The sequence below is a fragment of the Sciurus vulgaris genome (assembly GCF_902686455.1).
Source record: "Sciurus vulgaris genome assembly, chromosome: 9".
Taxonomy (NCBI): Eukaryota; Metazoa; Chordata; class Mammalia; order Rodentia; family Sciuridae; genus Sciurus; species Sciurus vulgaris.
In genome coordinates, this window is record NC_136469.1 from 141376172 (window position 1) to 141388520 (window position 12349).

At 55.7% G+C, this 12349-nt stretch overlaps 1 protein-coding gene across 3 annotated transcripts in view; it reads left to right on the forward strand.

Annotated features, from left to right (window-relative positions):
* EVC (EvC ciliary complex subunit 1) overlaps nucleotides 1-12349 on the forward strand; it is a 60833-nt gene that overhangs the window by 3625 nt on the left and 44859 nt on the right. For 2 of the 3 annotated variants that reach the window (XM_079154334.1, XM_079154332.1), the window contains exons 2-5: nucleotides 2415-2540; nucleotides 7319-7402; nucleotides 7703-7935; nucleotides 9218-9302. In XM_079154334.1, coding sequence (XP_079010460.1) covers nucleotides 2415-2540; nucleotides 7319-7402; nucleotides 7703-7935; nucleotides 9218-9302 — 528 coding nt within the window. Of the gene's footprint in view, nucleotides 1-2414; nucleotides 2541-7318; nucleotides 7403-7702; nucleotides 7936-9217; nucleotides 9303-12349 lie in introns of those variants that run through there. The other variant, XM_079154333.1, reaches the window with a different exon arrangement.

Consider the following 12349-nt stretch of genomic DNA (forward strand, 5'->3'; position numbering starts at 1 on the left):
GGTGTGGCTGGAGGAGATGCACCTGGGAGTGTGCCTTGGGGCTTATGTTTTGTTGTGGCGAGAGGGCTCGCGCTTTCTCCCTCTCTCTCTCTCTCTCTCTCTCTCTCTCCTCTCCACCCCCCTGTCCTTCCTGGTGGTCATCCCTATCCTGAGACACTTCCCTCCACCACAGTCTTCCGCCATGATGTCCTGCCTCACCTCAGGTCCCAAAGAATGGAGTCAGCAGTATATGTACTGAGACCTCTGAAACGGTGAACCCCCAGATAAACTTTTCCTCCTCTAATTGTTCTTCCAGAGTCTTTTGGTTGCAGCAGCGAAAAAGCTGACTGCAACCTCCAGGGAATTGAATTGCATCAGAACGGGTCTTGGTGGAGTCTGTGGCCATCTGCTGTCCTGGGCGTTTGGATGGCTCTTTTGTTTGTCTTATTGGTTTGAAGATTCTTGTCCTTGTATATGCTCTCTTGCTTCGTTCAAGAACTCCCATCATGCTTAGCTTGAATTGGACCTCTAATTATTTCCCTCCTGTGTCTGTGAGGGAAAAATCTCTTCGTGATTTTTTAAAAATATTATTTTAGTTGCCAGTGGACCTTTATTTATTTATATGTGGTGCTGAGAACTGAACCCAGGGCCTCACACATGCCAGGCAAGCCCTCTCCCACTGAACCATGACTCCAGCCCTCTTTGTGTCTCTTCACAGTATTTTCTGGGAGACTTTTCTCAACCTTACTGAGTCGAGTTCTCCTAGTTTTAATAAGCAAGCCTTCCTTTTGTTCTCAGGACCCTCTCTGCGCAGAGCATGCTGTTCTGACTTTGTGAATGGAATGCCTTCTCTTAGCTGAGAGTATCATGCTTGTCTAAGTGTCCGTGCAGTTTCTGATTCCTGCTTGCTTTTCTCATGTTGCAGTCTGTCCTCGGGTCGTTGGTGATCCTTGGCCGCCCCCAGTCATTTTTAAGTGGGGAACTAAACAACTGATGCTCCCCTCATCAGGGGATTTCTCCTGGGGCTTTCGCTCTGGTCCGATCCAGCTGAGTCTTTCTGTTCAGAGCTCTTGCACCGGTCAGCTACAGCTGCTGAACAAACAGTCCCCAAATCTCTGGCCATCTCATCTGCCCTCCCTCTCCCTAAGCTCACCCAGACTTCTGCAGGTGCAGGGACCTCCCTAGACATGCTGCACCTGTGCCTGGCACAGGCCTTTGCACTGGCTGTTTCTCTCCCTCGAATGCCCTTCTCTGAGGTATCCCAGAACCTCACTTCTAAGATTTTCTCAAAGCCAGCTTGTTCGAGAGGCCTCCCCCGCCATCTCTCTCCATCCGCCTGTGCACAAGGTTCTCTCAGAGCACTTATCTCGCCACCATGCTCTTACGTATTTGTATTTGTTTAGGTTTTTCTCCTTCCGTAAAGGTCGCTCTGTGCAGGAGGGGCTCGGCATTTGTTGTTCTTAACTCCGTTTCCAAGGCCTAGAATAAATCTCGGTGCCTAATGGACGCTCGATGCTGCCGACTGACGCAGTGGCGAACCCGGGAGAGACTGCATCCGGGCAGCTGGTGCTCGGGGGTTGATCAGTGTCTCTTCTCCTTGTCCGCAGTAGTCAGACTCAGTTCCCTGAGAGCACTGAGCCTCTGTCCCTGGGGAGCTGCAGGTTGGGACCGGGCGCCTCTGCTGGCGTTTCCATCCACCTGTCCTCAGGTGCGCTGCTGCGTGTTTCTGACGGGTGATATCACCCTGGACCTCAGCCAGCGGTGCTGGAGCTCAGCCTGAAGGAAGCTCATTCTGCTTCCGCCTCCTCTGGGCACATCACAGCCCCCGGCACCCAGGGGCACAGAGCTGGGGCCACCGTCAAGAGCAAAAGTGACCATGAAACACGAGCTTGGAATTAAAAAAGCACATGAGGTGGGCGTGGAAAGGACATGACTGCGGAGTGGAAGGGGGGAGGCCCTGCTCGGTGTGGGTCCTTCACGCTCCGCACACGTGTGTGAGTGACAGTGCACGCCCGCAGGCATCGCTAGGTGTAGCGGCTAGGCGAGTTTGCAGATACAGAATCTACCAGTGCACAGGAGAAATCGCTCTGTGATCCCAGGGGACCTAACGTCTTTCTTTAACATCATCCAGTGGCATTAGTGAAAAAAAGAAAACAGGCAATTAATATCGATGTGTCATTTTCCTGTAAAGCCTCATCCTCAAGACTCGAGGTCAGTCTGGCCACCAAGCCACAAGAAGCAGGGATGAGCTTTGCCCCTGGCCTGGCCCTGGGGCCCTGAGGGGCATGGAGATGGGACAGTCTTAAAGAATGTGTAGTGGCCCCGGCTGGGCCTGGGAGGCGGGCGGAGGTGACTGTCAGTGGGGCGCTCTTTGCTGAAGTCCAGGGGACGAGGCTGACCCAACATCCTGTTTCCATCCACCCCTCGGGTTTTAGAAAGATGACACTCAGCGTCTGTTAAAGAACTTGGAGCCTCACACACTGAGCCCCACGGAGACCGGCTCCCCATCCAGGAGGAGGAAGAGAGACCTGCTGCCCTCGAGGGACGCAGAGGCCCTGGACGTAAGCTCTGCCTGTGTGTCTGCCTGGGTGCACGAGGTGTTGCTGGTCCTCGTGGTATTGGTGGCCCTCGTGGTGTTGCTGGTCCACACCGCAGGTGACTGATGTTTTCCCAATGAGCCTCTCCTTTGAGATGTCACTGAAATATAAAATGCACAGGTTTTAAGTTTAAAATTTGACACATTTTAACAGATGTCTATATCTGGAACCAGCACCGCCCTGGAGATGGTTTCTGGTACCCCAGCAAGTTCCCCAGGGCCCCTTTGGGCCACCCTCTCACACACATACTTCCTGAGAAAATGCCAGATGGGGACTCTGCGGCCATGGGCTGGTCCTGTGTCCTGGGACTTCGTGCAGAAGGCGTCCCGTGCTCCCTGACCTGTTCACAGCAGAGCCTTCTAGACTTACCTGTTCCAGGGCTCATGTCCAGGGCCTGATGTGCCTCGTTCACCGTCCACCAGCTGCTGGGTGTCTGGTTGGTGGCCCAGCTTGCGTCCTGTGTTTGGCCGGTGTGCGAGGCTGCTCCCGAGGTGTGTGTGAGTTGGTTTGTTTTCCCTTCACTTGATTAAGTAAGTACTGAGTGTCAGGCATACTGGGCCGCAGCGAGATGCTCCCTCCTGTCAGCCTCACGGTCCAACCTCAGCCTGCCCAGGAGCATCGCCCCGGCCAGCCAGGGTGGAGCCAGTGTGACGTTTCTAGTCTGTTCCTGGTGCCCAGGAAAGGACTGCAAGCGCCTCTCCAGGGGAGGGGAAGATCGAACTGACGTTTGTTAGTGCCTGTGGGCACCAGGCAGCTGTCCGTGTGTCCTCCGAGTGACACACACACGCGTGTAAATTACCTCACCCAATTCTCCCCTTTTTCCAAATGAGGAATCTGAGGCTCTCAGAGATAAGTCGCCTCCCTGAGTCTTGCAGCTGGGGAGTGGCCGGGCTAGGATTTGCTCCTGGGTCTCTCTGGTGACGGAAGGACCCCACATTCCTTCCGTCAGCTCAGTGACCTCAGTGACCATAGGACAGTGGGCTGGATGTTTTTAAACAAACTCCGCCAAAGGCTTGAAATCAATGGGGGCAGCTCTGGTCACACCGAAGAATCCGTTTCTACCAGATGCCTGCCACCCGCACTTCCCAATGGCTCCAGCAACCAGGCTTCTCTTGGCCTGCACGCAGGATGCTGTGGAAGGCTGGGCCACTGTCCCCAGGGCAGAGCCCCGCCCTCCTGGCGCATGCTGAGCCCTCTGCTCCTGCTCCCTGTCTGTCCCAGTGTGCTCCTCTCTGCCCTGTCTGAGTATGTGGTGTAGCTGAATCTCTGGGCAGCCTCTCCACCTGCATCTCTGGGTCTCTGTGTGCAGGGAGGGTGTCCAAGTGACGGTGTGAGTCTGCGGGCATGTGTGTCTCCCTGTGTCTGTCTCTCCCTCTCTCCACTGCTCTGCCCACCCCCCGCATACTATGAAAATCTTACTCACCAAAGGGCAAAGCTATTTCCACATAAAACTTGCACACAGCTGTTCACACCAACGTCATCCACGATATCTGAAATGTGCCAACATCACAAGGGGTCCCTGGCTGACAAAGGGATACATGAAATGTGGTCTGTCCACATGGTGGAATATTGTTTGGCCATTAAAAAGGAACCACGCCCTGATATGTGCTGCAGCGTAGACAGACCTTGAAGCTGTCGTGCTAAGTGAAAGAAGCCAGTCACAGAAGGCCACCTGGGGCATTCGTTCACAGGAAACGTCCAGAACCGGAAGTCATAGAGACATGATGGTGGCTCCCGGGGGCTGGGCAGGGGAAGGGCGGGTGGAGGTGACGGCTCAGGGCCTGGGTTTCTCCCCTGTGATGGAAATTTCTGCAGTCAGCTGTGGTGACGGTCGTGCATGTCTGGGAAGACACACCAGGGTGAATTGTGTGGTGTGTGAACTCCACCTCAACAAAGCTGCTGAAGGGAAAAAACCCTGCTCACACATGGGGCAGCTTAGGGCATGGGAACAGCAGCAGCTTTGGGACCTAGATGCTGCCCCTCCTGGCTTGCCATGCATTTGCTGTGTGATGTCGGGGGTGGGGGAACGTAACCCCTCGGAGCATGAGGCTTCCCTCCCGGGAGGGCCGAGGCCCCCTGGTGGGTGCTCCACCCCAGTGGGTGTTCCCTGGGTGTGTGCAGGCCCCTCTCTTCCTACGCCTGGACGGTCAGCTCAGTTTCCCTGCCTAGTGACGTGTTACCTGCTAACCATTGAGCTAGTCCTGGCAGATGCCCGTTACCAAGCTAATAATTGCCCAGGGTCAAGTTAAAGATCTGCCCGTTCCAGGGACTGCGTGCTGGAGCTCCCGGCCTCCGGCGGACTCCACGTGTGTGCACAGGGCCGTCTGGGGCGGGAGGAGCAGAGCCACGGCCCTTGTCCTCTATGCACAGGAAAGGCACGGAGCTCGTGCCGCTCCTCTGGTGACCTCTGTTTAATCAGTAGCTTCTATCAGTCAGAGCCAGACAGAAAATTCCAGAGAGCCCTGAGGCGTGCCTGGGTCTCCGTCCTGTCCGTGCTGCCGAGGGGGAGCCGGGACAGTCTCATGGGCGCACATGTGCGCTCACTGGGAACACCTTTGTGTTGGCAAGTGAAACGGCTTTATCTACAACTATGCCTTGTTTTCTGAATAATTGCTTTGCTTCGGCTGGAGAAGTTTTGCTTTGTACATTTGCATCACACCAGTGTTCTGAATGATCGCATTGCCTGGCCTGGGAGAGGGCCCGCATCCGCAGGGCTTCTGAACGTGTAAGGAGAGCTTTGAGAACTCAGGCTGCTGGGTCCCCTTGTGGCTGAAGCCAGGCTGCCTCCTCCTTGGTTCCACACGCCAAGCGCTCCCGAGTCCTTCACGTCCCGGCCAGGGCTCTGACTGTCCTCCTGCCTTGTCCTCCAGGGCGCTGCAGGCTGCAGGTTTCAGGATGGAAAGACAGACGCCACACTGGTGGAGTCTCACTGCCTCCAGGACTGCATGCCCATGGCCCTGCCCAGGCTCCGTCCCAGGGCTGTTTCCCCGGGTCTCTGGGGTCCTGAACCGCATCCTATTCTGGTGTGGTTTTGCACACCTAGTGCAGTTTCCTGTCATCTCTCCTGTGGAAGATGAACTCAGGCAGAGACGGGCCTGCTCTCCTCTCCCATACCCCACTTTTTCTTTTTTCTCTTCCCCTCTGTTGGAGGGAGGGATAAGAAGGCCCGGGGCCTTTCTGCTTTTGCATCTTTCCCTTGAGCAAATGTGTCTCCCCTGGAGAATCCACCAGGACCAGCGCGTCCTGAGCACGTGACGTGCTCCGAGGGGCCCTGGCCTTGGCTTGGACGCTGTCCCTACCTTGGAAGCTTTTCAGGAGAACCCTGGTTTTGTTTGGCACGTGACTCCGCAATGGTGTGAGCGGTCCTGGATCCTGTCTTGTTAACCTCACTGCTCTTCTTTGCTTTTGCACCATTTCATCAAAACTACTTTAGCGAGGCATGGGGCAGGGTGCCGGGGTGGAGGGCAGCCCTGCTCTGGCCCTCAGTCAGAGGGAGGACGGGCTCAGGAACAGCAGGGGGACTTGCATGTTTAAAAATCACACGGTTCCCACGTGGAGACTGAAGGGAAGGTGTCGGCCTCTGAGCCTTAGTTTGCCCCTCTGTGAAATGGGCGTGATCAAGGTAATTAGCATTTCCATTTCCTCACACGTTTAGGAAACTAAACATGTTTCCTCACATATGAGGAAACTTCAGTCTCATTAGTTGTTTCCTAATGTGTCATAGATCATTGCAGGCTATGTTTCTACTCTGCTGTAGAACACTAGGACTAATTCCTCCTGTCTTAAGGTCATTTCTTGTTTCTGTTCTTTCCACTCACAGGTTGCTCACAGTTCTTTAGAAGATGCTCTTAATTAGTCTCAGGTTATTCAAATCCTTATCGCTTTTGAAGCCAAAGAATCAGAATTAAATGATAGCATCGGTCTGTCCAAGCATTTGTCGATATACCCATTCCCTCAGCCATCCATCCGCCCACCCACTCATCCTTCTCTCTACTTTTTCATCCACACATACATCTGTGCACCCATCCCATTCATCCATCCATCCTCCATCCATCTGTCTGCCTCTTTATCCATCTCTCCATCCATCCGTCTACCCACCCACCCATCCACGCATCCATCCATCCATCCACCAATGCATCTGTCCATCCATACTTCTAACAAGGGAGCGCTTGCTAGGCTCTACATGTGCTTACCACAGTCCATTTTTGAGGCCACTCTTTCATTTGAAATGTGGCATTTTGAAAACTCCTGAGAGTCTGTCCTTTGTTCTACAAAAAGCTTCCCGTACCACTCGTGTTAGCTTTTCTCTGCTGTGACCAAATTGCCTGCCAAGAACAACTCAGAGAAGGCGCGGTTTACTTTGCCTCACAGTTTCAGAGGCTCAGGCCAGGGTCAGAGGGCTCCACGGCAGGGACACTGTGGCAGAGGAGAGCTGCCACATGGCAGCTGCTCACGGCAGCCGGGAAGCAGAGAGAGGCAGGAAGGGGACAGGGACAGACACAGTCCCAAAGACCATGCCTCCAGTGACCCACTTCCTCCAGCCACACCCAGCTGCCTCCAGTTTCCACTGCCTCCCTGCAAGTCTGGTCAAATTATTAATCCATCCAGTGAATTAACCCACTGATAAGGTCAGAGTCTCACGATCCGGTCACGTCTCTGAACATATCTGGCCACTGCCGACACACGAGCTTTTGGGAGACATTGCAGGTCTGAACCATAACCCTGTTTATTCTCTTTCCCAGGAATATGAGCCATCTTTCAACAGTAACATCACAGCATTTGCCCTGAAGGCCAAAGTCATCTACCCCATCAATCAGAAGTTCCGGGTGAGGGCTCTGAGCTCCTTCTTACAAGTGCAGTGAATTTAGTGACTCCTAGAGTCTGGTGTGGCGTGGAGGGATTGGAGGTGCACTCTCAGGCCCATTCAAAGGTTTCATGGCAGATCTTGTCCATAGAGATTTTGAGATTTTAAAGCAAAACTTGAGGGTCAATCCATTTAGGACAGGACTGTCAGGACCAGGGCACGCCTGTGGTGCGTCTAGGGAGGGAATGACCCGCGCCAGGCTGGATTGCTAGAATGAACTGGGAAGCACTGGTGCTGACGGTTGCCCTGCTTCCTGCCCCAGCCCCTGGCCGATGGCTCCTCCAACCCGTCCCTGCACGAGCACCTGAAGCAGGCGGTCCTGCCACACCAGCCCATGGGGACCTCCCCGGCCAGCAGCCTGGGAAGCCTGAGCCAGGCCCAGAAGGACAATGGCAGCTCCTCGTGCAGCATCCCCTCGGCCGCCAGCGAGGACAGGTTCCTCGGCCGCACCTTCCTGCGGGTGAGCAGCTTCCTGGAGGTGCTGGCCTGCGAGAGGTGAGGATGGGCGATAGAGGCCGAGGACTCCGGCTCTCAGGGCCACCAGGGGTCACATCACTGTCAGAGGAGGGGGCAGAGCCCAGAGAGGTTAAGGGACTCGGCTACCGACAACCCCAGTGTGAGAACTGGGACCCCAGGGAGTCTGTCACTCACCTCGGGATGTTGGCCAGCATTAGGGTTTGAGGCGGGCCTGAGCCCTGGGACAGACAACGGGGGGCCTCACTCCGTCACTGTCATGCCTTGTGCATCGCACGCTGGCAGCTGGCACTAATCGAGTGCCTCCTGAGTGCTGGCAGAGCTCAGCAACCCTGCTTTTCTCTGCCGTGTCCCTGTTGTACGGCAGGTGGAACCTGATCGGGTCCAGTGATCAGTGCATGCTAGTCGATGAATGAGTGAGTTCCCCTCAGCAAACCAGCGGGTCCGTGCTGGTATCTCCCCATTTCACGAAGAAGGAAGCAGGACACGGAAGGCTGAGAGTCCTGCCCAAGGTCACACAGCGGCGAGGGTGGAGCTGGGTCTCAGCTGCCTCCTTGTCTCCAAAGCCTGTGCTCAGCATCACCTGGACAGGCCAGAGCAGGGCTCAGCTGGTGGCAGGGGCTGGAGAGATGCAGTCTGGCAGGTTTGGGCAGCTGCCCTCGGGCCTCTCTGCTCTGAGGTTCCAGAAGTGGAGGGGATGAGACGAACCAGGGGCAGCCCCAGCTCAGGACTGCGGAAGGTACTGGCTCAGAGCCTTGAGCGTGGTACTGAGCCCTGGCAGCCTGGGGAGGAGGGACTGGGTGGGCAGGAGCTCCGTGGACCGGCCCCTTCAGCGTGTGGACTCTGGAGAGTCATGAGAACTGGGCGGCTGTGCCACCTCTTAGAAAGCGTCCGTCCATGAGGAAGCGCGTCACACCACTGGATCGCTCTGCTCCCCTCCCCTGATCTGTTGCCTCGTCTGTAGAATGGGCATGAGGGCTTCTGCCTTGGGCTCCAAAGGAATATGACGTGGTGACTGAGGAGAAGACGCTCGAGGGAGGAAATGCCATCTTCATCTTTGCCCTCCTCTCTGCACATGCTTTGTCCTCAGTGTCACTGGCACCAGCTGTTCCCCTGGTCATTAGCAGTTTCCAGCAGCTCGCCGTGCACCTCCTCATGACACCGGAGGGTTGGGACCCCAGCCCCGCGCCAGAGCACAGGAGGCAGGGCGCAGCACAGCCACTGGGAGCCGCAGGCGGGGTTCTCATCCTCTGCTCTCGGCAGATGCGCTGACCTCTCTCCACCTTCTCTTTTCACTCCTCAGTGCAGACATTGACCTGTGTGTCTACAGCCTTCACTTAAAAGACCTGCGGAGTTTGGACATGGCGCTGAGGCAGGAGAAGCACATGGTAGGTGGAGACATTCGCATTCACGCCCCTTCTCTGTCCCCGGAGCTGAGACACCCTTGAGGAGCAGACCCCATGCCAGTGGAGCAGCCCCGGGGAAGGGCACTGGGCTCAGCCTCCGGGCACAGCCTGGAAAGCAGCTGTGCCTGGTGGTGGGCTGCACCTCCCCTTAACCAGAGCAGGTCTCCTGGTGGAGGCAGAGAAGAGGCGTTTGAAGTGTCTGTGGGGTTACAGTGGTGCTGGAGGAGTTACAAGAGCTAGTTTTACTGAGTACCTCCTATGTGCTAGGCCCCAGGGCTTATAAAACAGGTGATAACATTTAAGCATCACTATAAACTAGAGAGGTGGGGCTGTTACCTTCCACATTTTACGGAAAACTGAGGCACAGAAAGATGGACTGCTCAAGTCATAAAGCTTCAGATGTGGAGCAGAATAGGAAGTTCAGTGTCACAGGCAGGTGACGTCTGGGCCAATGAGCAGGATGGTGGAGCCGGCACACGGGGACAGCAGGACGGGCTCTGCAGATGCAGCAGGGCTCTGGCCGAGTGTACCCTGGGGTTGAGCTACGGGAAGCCAGAGAGGATCCACTGTAGCCGCACAACTCCGATGGGCTTGGCTGGGCACCAAGATTACAGGGGGCAGAGGGGCATGGTTCTTCCCTGAGGCATAGTCTCTGGATTGTTGAGGAATGAGACCTCCAGAGAGAGGCGGGAGAGGCAGCATCGGGACAGAAGGGAGGGAGAGAGCACGCAGGGGTAGACTTGGAGACAGGCAGAGGCCCCCCGGGACGCTTGGCTGCACACTGGAGGTAGGAGAAGGTCCCCCTGGGGACGCCTGAAGGAGACTGGGCTTTGGGTGAGAAGGCCTGGGCTCACAAGCAATGCCAGTGTCTGAAGCTGTGAATGACACAGAAGTCAGGATAGAGGGCATGTCCCGCACCCCGGCTGTCCTGCTCTGCACAGGTCCCGGGACACGTGGCACCTGCAGCTGTGGCCTGCTTTCCCCGGGCCACACCTGTCTGCCTTGGGGGCTCAGAGCCCCTCCAGTGAGCCAGCAAAGTGGTCCTGGCCGGCCCCGTCCCCCAGGGGCAGCCTGCTGTGCTGTGGGGCAGTCACTGTCACCCACCACCCACAGCAGGGTGTGGACTTTGCCCCCTGCAGACACAGTGTCAGCCACCAGCAGCAGCCCCTGCCTTGCGAGCCCGCTTTCCAGTACAGAGGGGATGGCAGGGAACACATCCCACCTTGCGCAGAGGCAGTCAGCACGACTCGGAAGTGACAGTGTGCCGCACAGGCGCGTGGGGGCCACCGCCCCAGTGTAGGGTTGGGACCCGTCAGGGGTCTGCGAGGAGGTCCTGGAGACATGCCTGCACACAGTGGCTGGTTGCATAGAAGAGTGTCTGCGATGCGTGACTGACGGGCACCACGGCTTTCGCCCCTGGCACAGCCTCCTCGAGCGCAGTCTCGGGAGCTCTCGAGCGCGGGAAGTCATGCTGCGTCCAGGCTGCAGGACCGTTTCCCCAGCAGAGGGCATCAGGCTCCGGGTGATCCAGACCCAGGGCGACTGATGCTGGGCTCCCTGGGCAGCTGATGCTGGGGCTCCCTGGCTGGCCCTCACTAAGGGAGAACTGCCCTGGGCTCATGGAGGGCATGGGGACATGCTGCAGCTGTCACCTCTGAAAGCAGAATGGCAGAGATGAGGGCAGATTCCAGGAGGTGGAGTGCTAGTCTAAAGGGTTGTGCCGGGATCAGGGATTTCTTCTCGTGCTGGGACACTCTCTGTCTCGACTGGGGCAGTGCCTGCCTGGATCTGTTCCTGAGGTAACGCTGCACAGAACCTCACGCGCACACATGCGCGCGCACACACGTGAATGCTTGTGGCGAGGGTGAAGCAGGCTGCAGTTTGGTGTTGACGTGTTGAGTCCAGGGCAGTCTCCTGGCTTGGCACTGTGCCCCAGGGACCTCAGATGCCATCCTGGGCAAGAGCTCCTAGGACTTTGCTTGGTATTTGCACCTTCTTTTGAGTCTATCATCATTTCAAAATTAGAAGTTTTAAAAATGGCCATCTTAAAAGGGACAGGACAAGATAAGTGTGACTGATCACATTTGGGGTCCAAAAGATGCATTTGAGACTAACATCTTGGGGAGAGAACGTCACCTTGCACACCGTGGGTTTTAGTGTGTGGAAAGCCTGGACAGTGACCTTGGCGCTCATTACCTGGGCAAATGATTGAAGGGTGTGGGAGGAGTTCTGGACCCGACCCTTAGCTGAAGGGTCCCTATGTTTGTGGGGCATGGGCACCTTGTCCAGCCTTCCCAGCCATAGGATCCTGTGTGCCCACCTGCCCATGTGTCCAGGCGACCAGGTGGTGGGTGGTGTGTACTTCATGAGCCTGGCCTGCGAGTTCCTGGAACCTGACCCCCTCAGAGAGTCACCCGAGCTGCCTGCTGCCTCTAGTGACCTCGCACTGCAAGTGCGGCTGGAGCCTTCCCCTTCCAGGGAGGGGCTCACCACGGGGACTCAACAGCCATGGATGGAGGTTATTCAGAAAAAAGAATTGTGTCTATACCAGACACGTTGCAATTGCCTGAACAATACAGTACAGCTATTTGCATAGCATTTGTGCTGTATTCGGTGTTGTGAGTAATGTAGAGAGATTTAAAAGGCTATGCAGGCCACATGCAAACACGACTTACCAAGGGTGGGCTAGTTGCAAAAGAGATGATGTAATTATACAATTGTGCCCAGCAAAACCAAAAGGTATTTGCTGTGGAGCTTCCCTAGAAAAAAAAGCCACTAATCCTGCATCAGAAAATGCCTTATAATAGGAACACATCTAGGTGACCTTTGACAAAGAGGCAAAAGCAGTTCAATGAATGAACGAGAAACTTTGCAATACCTGGTGCTGGAACAACTGGACATCAACTTAAACCTCGTGCTTTGTACACACATGAACTCAGATGGATCCTGTATTTAAATGAAAACGTATAAGCCTTTTTTTTTTTTTATCTTTTTGGGTTACTGAGCATTGAACCCAGGGATGCTTAACC